The sequence below is a fragment of the Herpailurus yagouaroundi genome, unplaced genomic scaffold (assembly GCF_014898765.1).
Source record: "Herpailurus yagouaroundi ecotype Mexico unplaced genomic scaffold, PumYag 140, whole genome shotgun sequence".
In the NCBI taxonomy this organism is placed as follows: domain Eukaryota; kingdom Metazoa; phylum Chordata; class Mammalia; order Carnivora; family Felidae; genus Herpailurus; species Herpailurus yagouaroundi.
Window position 1 is genome coordinate 81533611 of NW_024412395.1, and position 16406 is coordinate 81550016.

At 36.7% G+C, this 16406-nt stretch overlaps 1 protein-coding gene across 1 annotated transcript in view; it reads left to right on the forward strand.

Moving 5' to 3' along the window:
* The window catches only part of FAM117B (family with sequence similarity 117 member B), a 107363-nt gene extending 92422 nt beyond the window's left edge, over positions 1 to 14941 (forward strand). Inside the window, exons 5-8 of the mRNA XM_040475889.1 lie at positions 731 to 874; positions 2185 to 2410; positions 4437 to 4557; positions 11035 to 14941. Of these exons, the coding sequence (XP_040331823.1) occupies positions 731 to 874; positions 2185 to 2410; positions 4437 to 4557; positions 11035 to 11353 (810 nt within the window). The 3' untranslated portion in view covers positions 11354 to 14941. The remainder of the gene's footprint in view (positions 1 to 730; positions 875 to 2184; positions 2411 to 4436; positions 4558 to 11034) is intronic.
* The last annotated feature ends 1465 nt before the right edge of the window (positions 14942 to 16406 follow it).

Genomic DNA, 16406 nt, shown 5'->3' on the forward strand with positions numbered 1-16406 from the left:
AATAAATTTCATAGGGAAATTATTCTTATTTCTACAATCTTGCTATTATATGTGGACTTTGACACTGATTTTGTTTTTCTAACCAAAATGTGTACATATTTTTTGATAAATTGCCTTTTAAAAATTCCTTTCCTCGAGTATAGGTAATTGTGGCACTAGAGGACTTTTACATTGTCTAAAATCTGAACTCTGAGGGCACCTGGGTGGCTCAGTCGGTTAAGCATCTGACTTCGGCTCAGGTCATGATCTCACAGTTTGTGAGTTTGAGCCCCATGTTAGGCTCTGCCCTGACAGCTCAGAGCCTGGAGCCTGCTTCAGATTCTGTGACTCCCTCTCTCTGCCCCTCCCCCATTCACACTCTGTGTCTCTGTGTTTCTCTCTCTCAGAAAATAAAAAACAACATCAAAATCTGAATTCAGTTATAGTCATAAAAAAATTTCTGAGATAGACATTCTTTTAGTATTTTCCTTTATACCTCCTCTCTTTACAGTCCCTCATGGGTGTGAATTAACTTCTGAAATTCTACCTTGATTGGGATTTTGGCTTTAAATTATATTTTGTGTTTATCAAGGAGCATGTTTGGTTACTCATAACTTTTTGTGAGGCCTCTAAACTTAATTTTGATATATTTTAGAGTTATTCATGTCAACTAAAAGTATGCTTCAAACTAAAGAATTGAAAGGTGGTGTATTAAAGCCCTTTTCTCCCTTCTCCACCACTTTTTCTTCAGGCTCCTGTTCCAAAGAGTGCACTTATTCCAGTAATTCCCATCACCAAATCAACAGGTTCCCGGTTCCGAAATAGTGTGGAAGGATTGAATCAGGAGATTGAAATAATAATTAAAGAGACTGGGGAAAAGGAAGAACAACTTATAGTAAGTAATCTTGTATCTTAAAAAATGTCCTTCCACATTAACTGTTCCATTTATTTTAAAAATTACAATTTCATTTTCCATATGTACTTAGGTCTCTTTCCTCTCATTGAAAGAGAATGAAAATTTATCTCTTTTGAAAAATTTTGACCTTGGCAAGTTAATGAAAAGTTTTAATTTCCTTGCATCTCATAGAGACAACTGATAATGACTTAAATTTGGATCCTTGAACAGAAACTGCTTTTTGCTTATCTTTAAAGATCACTAGATAGGTATACACTTCTCATTTGTTACAACTCCATGTAGCATAAGTTTAGATTAAAACTTGTTGGGGAGGGAGGGATAGGACTTTAGAAACTTTATAAGCATGAATCTACCTGTTCCTTATTGTTTCTGAGTTATTGTTTGGTTGACTTTATCATCATGAAGTACACTTCTGTTTACCTATTATCCGCTTAAGACATAAGAATGATTCATCTATAAGACACAGAAAGTTTCCTGTTTATATTGAAAAGCATGTTACAGAGTATATTTAAGCTTTCATTCTTCAGTGAAAGAGGAATTGGGGGGTTTGCAGTATTTATTGATGCTTAAGATCTTCTCCCTGATATTAAAGGTTGGTTAAGCTTAGAGAAAACACAATCCCCCCACACCCTCTTGTCCATACTGTATGATGGGAGTAACTCCCTGATATAATAAAGATAAATGAACTAAAGGTGTACCAGGGAGCTGGTTTTCCTGCTAAGTGAGCCACGCAAGCTTTCCTTTTAATGTTCTCCTTGATGTTCCCCTATAATTAGCATTGCTACCATTAATCTTTCCCTCATTTAGGAAGGTTTCTTTGGAAAAACTCTTTCAGGGGGAAGTGGGCAGAGGGAGAAGGTAACAGGACCTGTCATCAAGTATCACTAGTTCACACAATGGATAAACTTTTCTTCTAATATAGAACCTGGTGTTACCCCTAGATTTCTCCTCATTTACCATGGCAATTCTTCACGATTTAAAAAATATTTACTACAAGATAACTAATTCATTGCAGTTTATCATTCATCAAGCACTGGCCATCTGTCATATACCAAACCCTGCGAATACAGAGTCTTTGCATATGCTGCTCAGTGTTTAGTAGGGCAGTCATATTAGATAGGGATGTCACTCATGGAGCAGCACAAAGGTTTTTTTCTTGCTAGACCTAGTAGGGCATTTCTGATCTGTGAGTGATCTGGAACAATAGGGGAAGGTTGATACTGGGTGCATTTCTGGTGAGTTTCAAAATCAGTGATAAATATATGTGTGTTTAAAAATTTTTATAACAGCCACAAGATATTCCAGATGGCCATCGTGCACCTCCCCCCCTCGTACAGAGAAGCAGCAGCACACGCAGCATCGACACGCAGACCCCTGGTGGGGCAGACAGGGGAAGCAACAACAGCAGCCGCTCTCAGTCTGTGTCCCCCACATCCTTCCTCACCATCTCAAATGAAGGTAGCGAAGAGAGCCCTTGTCCAGCTGATGACCTGCTTGTTGATCCCAGGGATAAAGGTACAATGAAGGAGGAATTTGTTGCCAGATGATAAATGAACACCAGCTATTTTATCATTCATTCTATTCATTTTCTAGTAGAACACACACACTTAAAGCTACTAAGGTAATTACTTTGACATACGTTCATAACATACATTTTTAAAAATTAAAGTATACAACAGTAGGTTTTACCGTGGTGCTCAAGAGATGGTCTGGTTGGGTGGGTGAATGGGCATTTATTTTTGTACCTTTTTTTTTTCCTTTTCTCTACTTGTTAATTCAAGTCTCTTATTACTGAGAAACATTCTTTTTGGTATAAATGAACATTGGTCCTGAAAAAGCACTTTGTTTTCTCTCACCTTAGTTGTCTTGTTTTTACTACCTTACTATTTTTAATTGAACTTGAAACCTTCAAATTAGTGTTTGTTTGTTTTTTTTAAGAATCTCATTTTGTGAAATTTCAAACAAGAATTAGGCTGATTTATGTCAATGCAAAATGAGTGTTGAAGGCAAGCCTACAGTAAAAGGTTGGAGGGCTTCCTTATAGTATTGAACTACTTGTGCAACTTAAAAATAACTTGGAGACATAAGCTATTTGAATATTAATTTCTAATGTTCTTACCTTTTAAAACAACTATGACCTTTCTTCTGTCTCTATCAGGGCAATATTTTGTTAGCCTAACCCAAGTTACTGTGTGTACTTGAGAGCAATAATATATTTGTAAATTCTGCAGCTCAGTTCAGCAGTCATTTATTTAGAAGCTATTAATCACAGTGTGTTGAATGTTCCTAAAATGTTGCAGTTGGCTCTTACTATCAATTCCCTAAATTATTGAGACTGTAACAAGTGCAAAGAACATAAGATTTCCCAAAGAAGTCAATTAAAGCCATAAGCAATTGTAAATGTTACTATTTGGACCCATTTTGCCAGCTTCTAGGTTAAGTAATATATAGTTATTCTAGGCAAACACCCTGGAGCAATTAAATTACAACCCCTGGGGGTGTAGAATACAGGTACTGGGAGTGTTTGATGCTCCCAGGTGACTCCAGTGTGCATGTAAATCTGAAACTGAATTAAATCTTTTGGTTGGGCCGTGTGTTTCTTATCAGGAATCTGCATTTTAACTACTATCTGTACTTTTAGAATTAAAAGGAGTGGTGAGTGTAAACCATTTAGCATGGCTCCTGGTACTCAGGGCTCATACTTCCTACTTTTACTTCAGTAATAAGTAGGAACCTCATGGATTTTGTGTAATGCTATATTTGACTTTAAGACAAAGTTTGTTTTTTTTTTTAAGAAATTTCTTTTATAAGAAAATAGAACCACAGTGCTACTGCCAGCAAAAAATTTATAGCTTAGTTGACACAAACTGAAAGTTTTAGAACACTTAGGTAACATATCAAGAATTTTTAAAGTATAAACTGAGGACATCAACATTGAACAGGAATACCAGAGTAAAGAAGCATTCACTTTGATGAGGTTAATTTGAAAGGATTTCAAAACTTTGAGCTAGACTTTGAAAGAAGTTTTGGCACATGAACAGAGATGGACCTCTTAGGTATGGAGACGTTCATAGGCCCGAGGAAGTCTTTGGTGTATAGTGCACAGATGGCTCCTAACTAAGTGGAGCAGAGATTGTAACCAGAGGAGCCTGAGAGTGAGTGATAGGCAACCAGTGAAGCGCCACCTCAGTTACATGTACTGGGAAGCAAGGAAATGGCATATGAGTCTCTGCTGGGTGTATAAGAAATAAGGGGGCAAGATAGATCAGTATTCAGTGCCGTGGATTAAGTGATACAGGATTAAGCTGTAGTACTTGTAAGTGGAAAAGAAAAATTTTTTGTTTTATGGATTTAACAAACATTAATTATCTCCTCTTTACCTGGTATTGTATTAGATCTTGGGAGGTGATGTTGATGATAAAACACTGTTCCTACCCTCAAGTAGTTCATGGTGTGGGGGAATGTCATGAACAATTCAATTTAGTATGACTGCATTTATGTGGTAGTGTTTGTTAGTAATCCAGCGTGCCATTTTTTGCAGAGAATGGGAACAACTCTCCTTTGCCCAAATATGCAACTTCACCAAAACCTAACAACAGTTATATGTTCAAAAGGGAGCCTCCTGAGGGCTGTGAAAGGGTCAAAGTCTTTGAGGAATGCTCGTAAGTACCCCTCAAATAACTTTTCATATGAGAATTTTCTTTTTTTTTTCTTTCAATATATGAAATTTATTGTCAAATTGGTTTCCATACAACACCCAGTGCTCATCCCAAAAGGTGCCCTCCTCAGTACCCATCACCTACCCTCCCCTCCCTCCCACCCCCCATCAACCCTCAGTTCTCAGTTTTTAAGAGTCCATATGAGAATTTTCAAATAAGTTGAAGAATAGTACAGTGATCACCCATGTATCCACAGCGTAGACTCTAGTTAACATTATGTTATATGTGCTTTGTGTGTGGTGGTGGTAGTTTTTGCTAAAGTGTTTGGAAGTAAGTTGCAGACATCATTACACTTAAGTACAATTTAATATTGTTTCCTAAAAGTAACCATAGTACTCCTATATAACTACAGTACCATTATCACATCAAACGAAATTAACAGTAATGCTTTAATATCAACTGATACCCAGTTGTTTTTCACATTTCCTCTGTTGTCTCCAGTGTGTCATCTGTGGCTGTTACTTTTGAACCTGTATACAGTCAACATCACACATTGAATTTAGCGGTATATTTATTCAAGGTGGACCATGGCTCTCACCTAGTATGTCTTCCTTCTTTTAAGGGTTGAATTCCCTTCAGTTTTTATGTACTTTTGGTCTCTAATTCTTTAAAAATTATTAGAAATATTTTGTCTGCCAGTATAGGAAACAGAATTCTGTTACTATTATAGTAACAGACTCCTGTTCCTGTGATAAAGCTAACATAAGAAGCAGGCAGGATTTTAAGCAGTATCTAGTACTATTGGTATGTGATCTCTTCTATTTCGGTTGGCTGGTACTTTAGTCAAGCGCTGCAATTTTAGACTCAGAGTCTCAAAAGGTATTGTAGCCTTCATATTTTCATGGCTTCTTGCTTTGTGAGTGATGGCTATAGGATGGTTGGTGTGTGTGAGATAGCAAATTAGGTGATGAACATTATTTGGGGATGTGCTGGTAGTTCTTAGCCCTCACCTTCCAGTCTCACTATGGCTGCATGTATAAGAGTCAGCCTTCTGGCTTTTTCTCACTTATGAAACCTGGAACACAGTGTGAAGATTGTCCAACCTTGTCTGACTCAATGTAATTTATCTTTTTCCCCCATTATGAACATCTTGGAATTATTTTGGAATATGGCATCCTTTTGTTCCTCTGTATGCTTCTCCTGTCACTGCTTCCTTTAATCTAAATTCTGAATAATTTTGCCACACAAAGAGCATTGTTTTTGAATCCCCTTAATTTCTATGCTAGGAAATCCCAGCTCTCAGTCTCCTATCTGCTTTTGTGACAGTAATTGAAAACTCTGTTTTAGCAACTGCTATGTCACTGTCATTCTAAAAGCTTGACTGTAGCAAATTGAAAATTTAAGTAGAATTCTCCAGATCTGTTTCATGGACTCCCTGAATCATAATCGTCTGGAGTAGTAGTTGAAACTGCAGATTCCCAGGCCCCATCCTAGGCCTAATGCATAAATGTGGAGATAGGACCTGGACTATACATCTCTGACAAATACCTCCTATTTTTTATGCCCAATTTGCAGATGCTGGCTTAGACTTTCCCATGAGAGTTCTTAAGGGATGCCTGGGTGACTCAGTTGGTTAAATGTCTGACTTTTGATTTCGGCTCAGGTCACAATCTCATGGTGCATCAGTTTGAGCCCCACGTTGGACTCTGCACTGACACTCTTTTGATGCCCCTTCCCCACTCACACTCTCTCTGTCTCTCTGTCTCAAAAATAAACATGAAAGAAAGAGAGAGAGAGAAATGAAGGAAGAAAGAAAAAAAATGAAGGAAGAAAGAGAAAGGAAAGGAAGGAGGGAGGGAGGAGGGAGGGAATCATTCTAGGGCCGCCTGGGTGGCTCAATTAGTTAAGCCTCTGAATCTTTGTTTTGGCTCAGGTCATGATCTCATAATTCATGAATTCAAGCTCTGCATCAGGCTCTGAGCTAATAGGGTAGAACCTGTTTGGGATTCTCTCTGCCCTTCCCCTACTTGCACATGCACTTTCTCTCTCTCAAGATAAACTTAATACAATGATCCCTTTTTTTTTTTTTTTTAATTTTTTAAGTAAAAATCAAATGGTCTAAGTGGACGTTTTTGGAGTTGAGCTCTTTGATTTACTCATTGAGATTTGCCCAAATGCAGAGAAATTGTTGGTTGGCTCAAAAGTAGTTTGAATTTATGTAATAAATGACTTTGTGAATATTTGTTATGTAGGTTGGTGTCCTGTGGTATCTGCCTTAATCTCTTGGATTTGGAAGTTTTCTCAGGATTTAATGTCTGAGTTATGTATATACTGCTACATTATTTGTGTCTACAGGGAGGGAAGGGTATGTGTGTGTATATGGATAGATAGATGGATCAAAGAAATAGAAGATAAACCCTGACATGTTACATGTTTTATGGCACATGCATCTGTTATTAGAAGGTAAACTTGCGGGACACCTGGGTGGCTCAGTCGGTTAATCATCTGACTTCAGCTCAGGTCATGATCTCATAGTTTGTGGGTTCAGGCCCTGCGTTGGGCTCTATGCTGACAGCTTGGAACCTGGAGCCTGCTTCGGATTCTGTGTCTCCCTCTTTCTCTGCCCCTTCCCTGCTCACGCTGTCTCTCTTTGTCTCTCAAAAATAAATAAATGTTAAAAAAAAAAAATTTAAAAAAAAGAAGGGTAAACTTGCTCTTTTTATAGTGTACATAGTTTGTTACAAATTATACTGATACAAAGGATGTCTAGCATTTTTAAGCATTTTCATTATGTACCAAAACAAAAATTAATAGCAGTAACCCAAGAGTGGATTTCTTAGAGGTAATTTTAACTTTTTTATCAATAAAACAAATTACTCAAAATCTAAAAAAATTCATCTCTTTTGCACTACCTCTGTCAAAATGAGAGCAAAATCCACTGGGCACACTAGCAACAAACAAATATAGATTATTGGTCCAAATTAAAAGTTTTGAGTTTATTTAATCATTGTTTGAGGAATACTCCTCTTTAACTCTTGGTTTGAAGGAAGTAACTCTGATAGGAACTGGAGATTGGAGTGGGGTGAGGCTTGATCTCTGGTTTCTAGAAATGTATGTTTATTTACCTGAATGCAAATAGGTGGTTGTATTTAGACCAGAATTTATACCAGATTTTGTATTTCTTTCGGTCTCTATATTCTTTGTGTTATAGCACGTACCATAGCCATGTCGTCTGCACTTTTTCCTTTTTTAAAGGAAGTCTAATATGCTGTTTCTTCTGTCAAACTAATGAATTCTTTGGCCTTAGTTACCTTAGACTCCTAAGTATTTTGGCCTTTTTGTGGTATAGAAGTATTTTAAAAAATATAAAAAAAAAAAAAAAAAAAAGGAGGGGGGCGCCTGGGTGGCCCAGTCGGTTAAGCGTCCGACTTCAGCCAGGTCACGATCTCGCGGTCCGTGAGTTCGAGCCCCGCGTCAGGCTCTGGGCTGATGGCTCAGAGCCTGGAGCCTGTTTCCAATTCTGTGTCTCCCTCTCTCTCTGCCCCTCCCCTGTTCATGCTCTGTCTCTCTCTGTCCCAAAAATAAATAAACGTTGAAAAAAAAATTTTTTTAAATATAACATGATCCTCCCTCTCTCCCTTCTTCCAATTATAAGTAACTCGGACCCAGCATTTTCTTTGCTGATAATTAATTCCTGCATTAAAAAAAAATTACATAAGGCTTTTAAAACAGATAGGAAAGAATTCCTTGCATCAGTATAAGAATATCTATAATTATTATCCAGCCTATCCCATCAGTTTCTCAGAAAGTCAGCTTGTAAACAGTTATATCTATTTTGAGACACAATTTTTTTGGAATAATCCTTAAGGAAAAATAAAAATTTTAAATTAGTTCTGAGATTTTTTTTTTTTTTTTGTATTTATAGTTACTAAGTTGAAGCTTTGAAGTTGTATTAGTACTTGCAGCTTCTATTAGCATAGGTATAGGTCATGTGTGCCAGGAGTGGATAATTTGTTTCTTGGTTAATAATTAAGCTCCTAGAAAAATGTTAGAGGTCAGGAGTGATTCCTCTTGGTAGGTTGGGGTGGCGGCTGGAAGAGGGGACAAAGGAAGGTGTTTTGTTTTTTTGTGTGTTTTTTTTTGTTCGGTGGGGGAGGTTGCTGCTTCCACCTTCAAAAGAAAATTCAAGCATAATTTAATAATAGAAATCTAACCTCAGCTTCCTATCTTCTTTAAGGAATTGAAAACCATACTCTCACATAGTAAAAATAGGGCAGTGTGTGCTCTTGTTACCTCTCATCTACCCAGATACACTTGTGGTCCTAAAATTACTTGATGTTTCCATTGTATATAAGAAAGAAGACTGTACAAGTAAAACATCAATTAAATTATTTCTTTGTTCTTAAATTATTGTATTTATCAAAGCTGTCCTTGGGTAGTATTCACTATTAATAAAATCTGCCTATCAAAAGCATTGTCTGCTTGGAGGTTTTTCTTTTCCTTTTTTTTTTTTTTTTTTGGCACATTCCCCAGGACTGTTGCTTATTAATTTTTTAAGACCCAGCTCAGATGTTACTTCCCTTGTAAGCCTTCTTCCTACAAAATTCTCCCTCTTCCTCTGCCACAGGTTATCCACTCCCTTGTGCTACCTTTAAACCCCTTTACAAGTCATTTTTATCTTGTCAGACCTCTTACAGGACTTCTTGAGCTTTTTTGTATTGTGAACACCTTTGGCAGTCTGGCAAAGATTAGGGATGCTTTGAAGTAATTTGTAACTTCTCTGAATAATGTTTTTATTATTTGTTTTTTTTTAATTTTTTAAAAATGTTTTTATTTTTGAGACAGAGACAGAGCATGAGCAGGGGAGAGGCAGAGAGAGGGGAGACACAGAATCTGAAGCAGCTCCAGGCTCTGAGCTGTCAGCACAGAACCTGATGCAGGGCTCAAACTCACAGAGTGTGAGATCATGACCCGAGCCGAAGTCGGACGCTCAATCAACAGCCACCCAGGCGCCCCATTTGTTTTTTGTTTTTTGTTTTAAGTTTATTTATTTTGAGAGAGAGCGCACAGTCAGGGTAGGGGCAGAGAGAGAGAGGGAGAAAGAGAATCCACCCTGTCATCGCAGAGCCTGATGTAGGGCTTGAACTCCCAAACTGTGAGATCATGACCTGAACCAAAACCAGGAGTCAGACTCCCAACTGACTGAGCCACCCAGGTGCCCCTGATAATGTTTTTAAATGCATAAAACATGTAAGATTACAAATGAGATTAATTATGTTGAGATACAGTCCTATTCCCAGCATCTCCCTCCCCCCACGAACTACATATTTAGTCTGTCTCCTTGTAGATGGTTTCATTTTTGGATCCCCAGAATCTGGTGCAGACTTGGCGCACTTAAATTTTAATTTTTTAAATTTCATTAGGAGAGATGAGAATCGTACTTTCATCATATGATCATATTACGTTGTTCCATCTGAATCTTGATATATTTAGGTTCTCCCACCATTATTTCTTTTTAATTTTTAAAAAAAAATTTTTTTTAACGTTTTATTTATTTTTGAGACAGAGAGAGACAGAGCATGAATGGGGGAGGGGCAGAGAGAGAGGGAGACACAGAATCGGAAACAGGCTCCAGGCTCTGAGCCATCAGCCCAGAGCCCGACGCGGGGCTCGAACTCACGGACCGTGAGATTGTGACCTGAGCTGAAGTTGGACACTTAACCGACTGAGCCACCCAGGAGCCCCAATTTCTTTTTAATTTTGTGGCATTTCCATGTTACTTTAACAGTTGAATTTTTTAATATCTTTATTTTCACAAAATATCAGTAATACTTAGTATCTTTTTCCAACCATTTGGGTGAGTTTTCAGGAGCCCCTGGGGACAGGAAGGGACAATGAATAATTTGATTTTGATTTTATATTTCCATTATGTTTCTCAGAAAACCATCATGGTTAACTAAAAAAATTGTTCCAAAGAGATTTTTAAGCACACTTGAAAACTCATGCCCACTGAAGTTGAGTCACACAGGGGTGGAATTTAGCAAAAGATGGACATTGTATGTCGTTAATTTACTTGCTTTCTCCCTTCAAAATAGTACAGGTTTTGGAAAAAATGTAGTGGAACATATTTTTGTTTTTAAACATCTAGAATTTCTTTTGCTTTAGGAAATTCTTTATTCATAATGGCTGTCTTAAATCTTCATTGAGATACAGTTGGTTGTCAGCCTGAGTCACCTGAATGCTGCAGGGGGCTCTCCAGGGAACTGAAAGCAGCAGAGATGAATGATGTACTTCTGGTATTCTAAGATACTTATTTTGAGTTAGGTGTCTAATTCCACTTTGGCCCATAACATTTGGAGCTTTTGACATAACTTGAGTTTTATATTCCTTTCATTATCTATAAGTTATCTGTTTAGAAAAAAAAAATTACTTCCAGTGTTCTGTGACTTAAAATTACTGGGTTGTCTGTTCTATGCCTAGGCCAAAGCAGCTTCACGAAATCCCAGCCTTTTACTGTCCTGACAAAAACAAGGTGAATTTCATTCCTAAAAGTGGTTCTGCCTTCTGCCTCGTCAGCATCCTCAAGCCACTCCTTCCCACACCAGATCTTACTCTCAAGGGCTCTGGGCACAGTCTGACAGTTACCACTGGTATGACAACCACTCTGCTGCAGCCTATTGCTGTGGCCTCCCTGTCTACAAACACAGAGCAAGACCGGGTCTCTCGAGGAACAAGTACAGTCATGCCATCGGCCTCTCTACTTCCACCACCAGAGCCAATTGAAGAAGCTGAAGGATAGGTCACAAGACTGTGTGGCCATTTTTCTGGGCAACTGAGAACCTCCTCAGATCATTTCATTGTGATGGCATCGCGCACTCCCAGTCGGCTGTGATGTGCTCCCACTTCCCATGGTGATGTGTCACAGTATGACTTCTGGAAGAAAGCAGCGCCCTCTGATGGCTTTGCTCACTCATGAAGGCCAGCCCTTGTTGCTTAGCCTGCTTTTTCTGAAAGCACTGATTGAAACAAAAAAGGTCTCATTCTTTACTTTTGGAGGGCCAATATCACATTGTTTTTTGTTTTCAAATTAAACTTCTTTAAAAACAAAAACAAAAAATTGATCCCTGCAAACATAATTCCTGAAGGGAGACGTGAATGATGCTGCAAGAACCATCTTTTATATGAAAATGACTATTTTATAATACCAATGTTACATTTTCTGAAACGTAGCAGACAGGATGTTCAAAGATTCTTTGGTGGCCTCTTGTTTCTTGTTTCCCTTTCTAGATGTGTGCTTTTCTCAGCTGTTTTCAGCTTTGGGACCAAAGGGATTGTTGACATTTTCCCAGCAATCTTAATCTCATGACTATGTTCTTCTCCCAAACAAGAATTGATAGGTAAATGCATTGAACAAATACATAACCAGAGATAAAAAGCAATACTAAATAATAGTACATTATGTGATTTATGTTTTTGGATGTCAGAAGTTTGTGCTTTGGGTGAAATACTTGTAAAACTGTTGTTTTCTTCACTACTCCTGTACACATTTCACCATGTGGTCAGAAAAATTATAGTCTGGAGACAAGTGCTTTAATACTTTCTCACCCATTGTTGGAACTTGGTTTAAAAGTCAGTGAGCCAGAAGGAAACTACCCAGTGTTGATTGCTAGCTAGGAGTAAGGAACCCCTTTGGTTTTCTGCAAAATATTTTATCACATGCTCTCCCTTTATCATCACTGTATCGTAGTTCCAAGAGGTCCTAAAATGGCTGTGCATGGATTTCCTCCTTTGCTTTTGTGATGTTGTTGTCTCGTGGATTTGGTCAGGGTTAGTAGTTTGCCAGGAGTGTAATCCATTGAATAGCAATCCGTAGTCACAGAATCTTGTGACTGACATTTTCTTTATGGTGGTTGGCACTGAGATATGTTGCTTACAGGTTTTGCTAGTTTTCTCTCCAGCATTCCACACAGTGCAGAAGACAGGCAAAGAGAGCTTTGGAGCATATAAACAACAGGATTCTTTGAAAAATCCATACAGTTTTGGATTTAGGCTCCTCTTAATCACTGCCAATATCACATGACAACACTATTTCATGTTTGTGTATGTGGTAGTGAAATTAAGGAGCAGCTCTTTTTAAAAATGAGTTCCAGCAAACACTGTTGATAAAAAGCATCCTTCTAAGACCTTCATATACTACCTATGATGCAATAATTTAATATTCCTATACATATAGGGAGAAAAAAATTTTAATACTTGTAAAAGGAATACAGTTTAGAGGGTTAATACGTCAATTTGTTCAGACATATACCATCAAAGAAAACTTAGTGGTAGCAATAAATCTGAAAGGACTTCTTATACTCATGCACCTTTAAAACATCTGAGTATTTAAAATTATGCCCTGTGAAGTTTAAAATGGTGATGTATTTATACAGATTAGATAAATTCAAACATTTGAATAAGTCTGTCCAGTTTCACTTGGTAACACTGATAAATTTTGGTACCTTCTCCATACAAAACTAATTTGCTTGGAATTAGTGCTTTGTGGCTTCTAAATTAGTAAAACTCAGTTATTCAGGGTCTGTATTTTCTGGTTGGTTGGTTTTTTTGAGAACCTTGATTCTTTGCCTTATATGTTATGTCTTTTGACTTAACCATTTCACCACTGAAAACTGCTCTATCAAAAGTACAGAAGAAAAGCTGAAACTCCTCAGGTGAGTTGGTATGAATGGTAAGAGGAAGAAGTTAAAAACAAGTTTTTAAAAAAATCCTCAGTTTGTAGATTACTTGAATTCCATTAAATCAGTGTTCTTTTCCTTACTTTACACTTACTTCTGTCCATTCCTATAAATCACAAGGGCATTTTACAACTAAAATGCCACTTTATAAACAGTCTTTCTCTTTGTTGTGCATGTTTGTATAATTGACATCTTTCTATAGCGTTTCATATATCCTTTATCTAAAGTAATTTAAAACCAGAATGGGAGAACAGGTTTAAGAGTTATTATTTACAGAGTCTTATAAGTAGAACTTTTAATGTTTGGTTGTAAGGAGAATGTGAATTTGCAGATAAATGCATTGTATGGTAACCAAACATACCCCTTGGGTTTGGGAGAAATAGAGCCTGAGGTTTGAAAGAATAAAAAAGGTACAAGGTACAGACAACTCAACTGCCAGTGCCAAAGGGCTAATTTTTAAGCATATGAGCTTTATTGCAGTCTTTAAAAATATTAACCATAGGTCCCATTCAGCTCTTGCTTAACCCTTAGTTCACAGATGGCTGATTTTTTTTAAATGGACCTACTCCCAATAGAATATTTTCTAAAATTACATTCCATGATTATCTTGTATTTCTGTAGAAAACTATACAGAAGATAAGTTAGAATAGCTTCAGTGGGAATATAATTTAAATTTTTTTAAGTTTTAAATAAATTTACTTCCATTGCAGTAAAAGAAATAGCATATATATTTCCGTAAAAGTATTCTCTGGTTATTTACTTTGTCTTAAGTTATTTTTTACTCTTGATTTTTTTCCTTGTGATGATAAAAACATAAAATTTATTGTTTCTGATCATGACTAAGTCTTACTACTTGTCGTGGCTTTTGTTAGCAATTATATTTTTAAAATATCTGTTTTGTCTCTGGTTAATATGGTGAGCATGGATGCCAAAATTATTTCTTAACTAGAATCTTCATTTTGTTTAAAATACTTCTTACACTTATGAGAGGCCAGATCAGCCTTTTGGAACGTGTTATTGCTAACTGTGGAATAACTGGCAACAAGAAAGGCTCCCCCCCCCCCCCCCATTTTTTTCTTTTAAATGGTTGGCTTTTACTGGAAAAGATATTTTAAAAAAGTGGCAGAACTTACAGCCTTCTGTATGTTCAAGATTAGGACTGGGTTGTCAAGATTTTCTTTTGTTAAAGGAAATAAAAGAAAAATTGACATTACTGAATTTAGTTCACTGTTCTAAACTTAAGATTCATTCCTTAATGCTTGGAATTTTGATGTCTCAAAATCAGACCAGTGGAAGTGCTGAATTTGCATTTAAAAAGCTAAGAATACTTCGCACTTTAAAGTTTAACTCTGCTTAAATTAACAATAAGTAGAGCAGCCCTGAACAATACTTTGTTTAAAAAATCCTGTTGAATATAATTTATGTTTTTTTAAAGTCTGTATCTTTCATCTGTTTAAGCTGTGTAAATCTTTTTAAAATGCAATTTTTTAAAATTTTGTTTTTCTAACAAAAATCTCCCAATAAACAGCATTTCCAATGGTGATAAATATTGTTATTATGTACTTATGTATTCCCTGTATCTGAACACTTATTGCTGCCTCACAAGAAAATAGAACATTTATGTTAAAAATAAAGTCTGTTCTTCTTGAGAATTTTTTTCTATGTGCTTTTATGAATATTGCCTCAATTCAGATTTTCTTTTCAGACACATGTACCCTGAAGTAATTTACAAATAGAATATTCTTTTTCACAAATGTATAGGAAAATGAGTGTGTTAAGTAGCAGGACATATAGTATTACCAGTTATTATTACTTCCTGACTATTTCTTTACTTGCTCTAGAACTTAAAGTACCTGATATTTGTGGTAAGTGGTAAGCACACTGAAAGATAATGCATGTTTATAAGTAATTCCATACTTCATAGTTTGTTAGAGATTTAGCTGAGACAGTCACTGAATTTTATCCTGAAGTACATATAGAGGATTCTTTTCTTTTTGTTTTGGTATTTTATTCTTTCTAAATCAGCTATGTTCTTCCTTTGATACAGTGGTTTATACGTGCAAGATAGTTGTTTAGGTTCAGAGATTTAATCTGTATGCACAGAACAGAACTAGTCAGATATGTCCCAGTGAAGGCTGCAGACCTAGAAAGCACCTAGGAAGCACCTAGAAAGCAGGGACACCATTTAAATGAAGTAAAAAAGTTACCACAGCAGTCGGTCATGAAAAGTCATCTAATTACATTGTAAAAATTTTTTTAAATTATTTCTGGGGGATAAAGTTTACGAGAATTTGGAGATAACTAATGAATATACATTTACACTATAATGTAATATACCATCAAATGCAAAGAGAATCTCAAATTGGTTCCAAATTTTCCTCCCGTTCTTTTCTCTTAAAGAGGTTGACAGGAGAAAATTTAGATCTCAAGTTGGGTACACCCCTCTTCCCCTATTTATTTGATTTTTTTTTTCCTTTGCTTCGCTAAATATACCACACACACAAAAAACTTTTTAGGTCTGTAATGCCTTTTCCCCTTTAACTGCTCTTAAGTGTTTGGCTGTGAAATACAGTATCCTCTTATTTATGTATTTATTTAAATGTTTATTTTTAAGAGAGAGAGCACGAGTGGAGGAGGGGCAAAGAGAGAGGGAGACACAGAATCCAAAGCAAGCTCCAGGCCTGAAGCAGCCCTCAAACCCACGAGCCATGAGATCATGACCTGAGCCAAAGTCGGACACTCAACTGACTGAGCCACTCAGCTCACTGAGCCATTCAGTCTTTAAGACATTGTTTCTACTTCCCTTTAATAAAGTATCTCCAAATTGCTGGTTTGGTAAAAATAAAATACTCATCTTCTCTGCAATTTGCATCTTCCTCAAACTGAGAATTTACCTCATTTGATTTTGTATGCTAGTATGGATTAGTCTTCCTAAATCATTGGGTTTTATAGAAGATTATCATGGAGGCTCTCTTGGTTCAAAACCAGGAATATAAACATTCATCTCAATTCCGTGCCTTAGCACAGTTATTTTTGAGATCATTGGGATAATTCAGAGGAGATGCAGAAAAAGACCTGGGTTTAGGGCCACAGTTTGGGTACAGTTCTGGCTCAGTA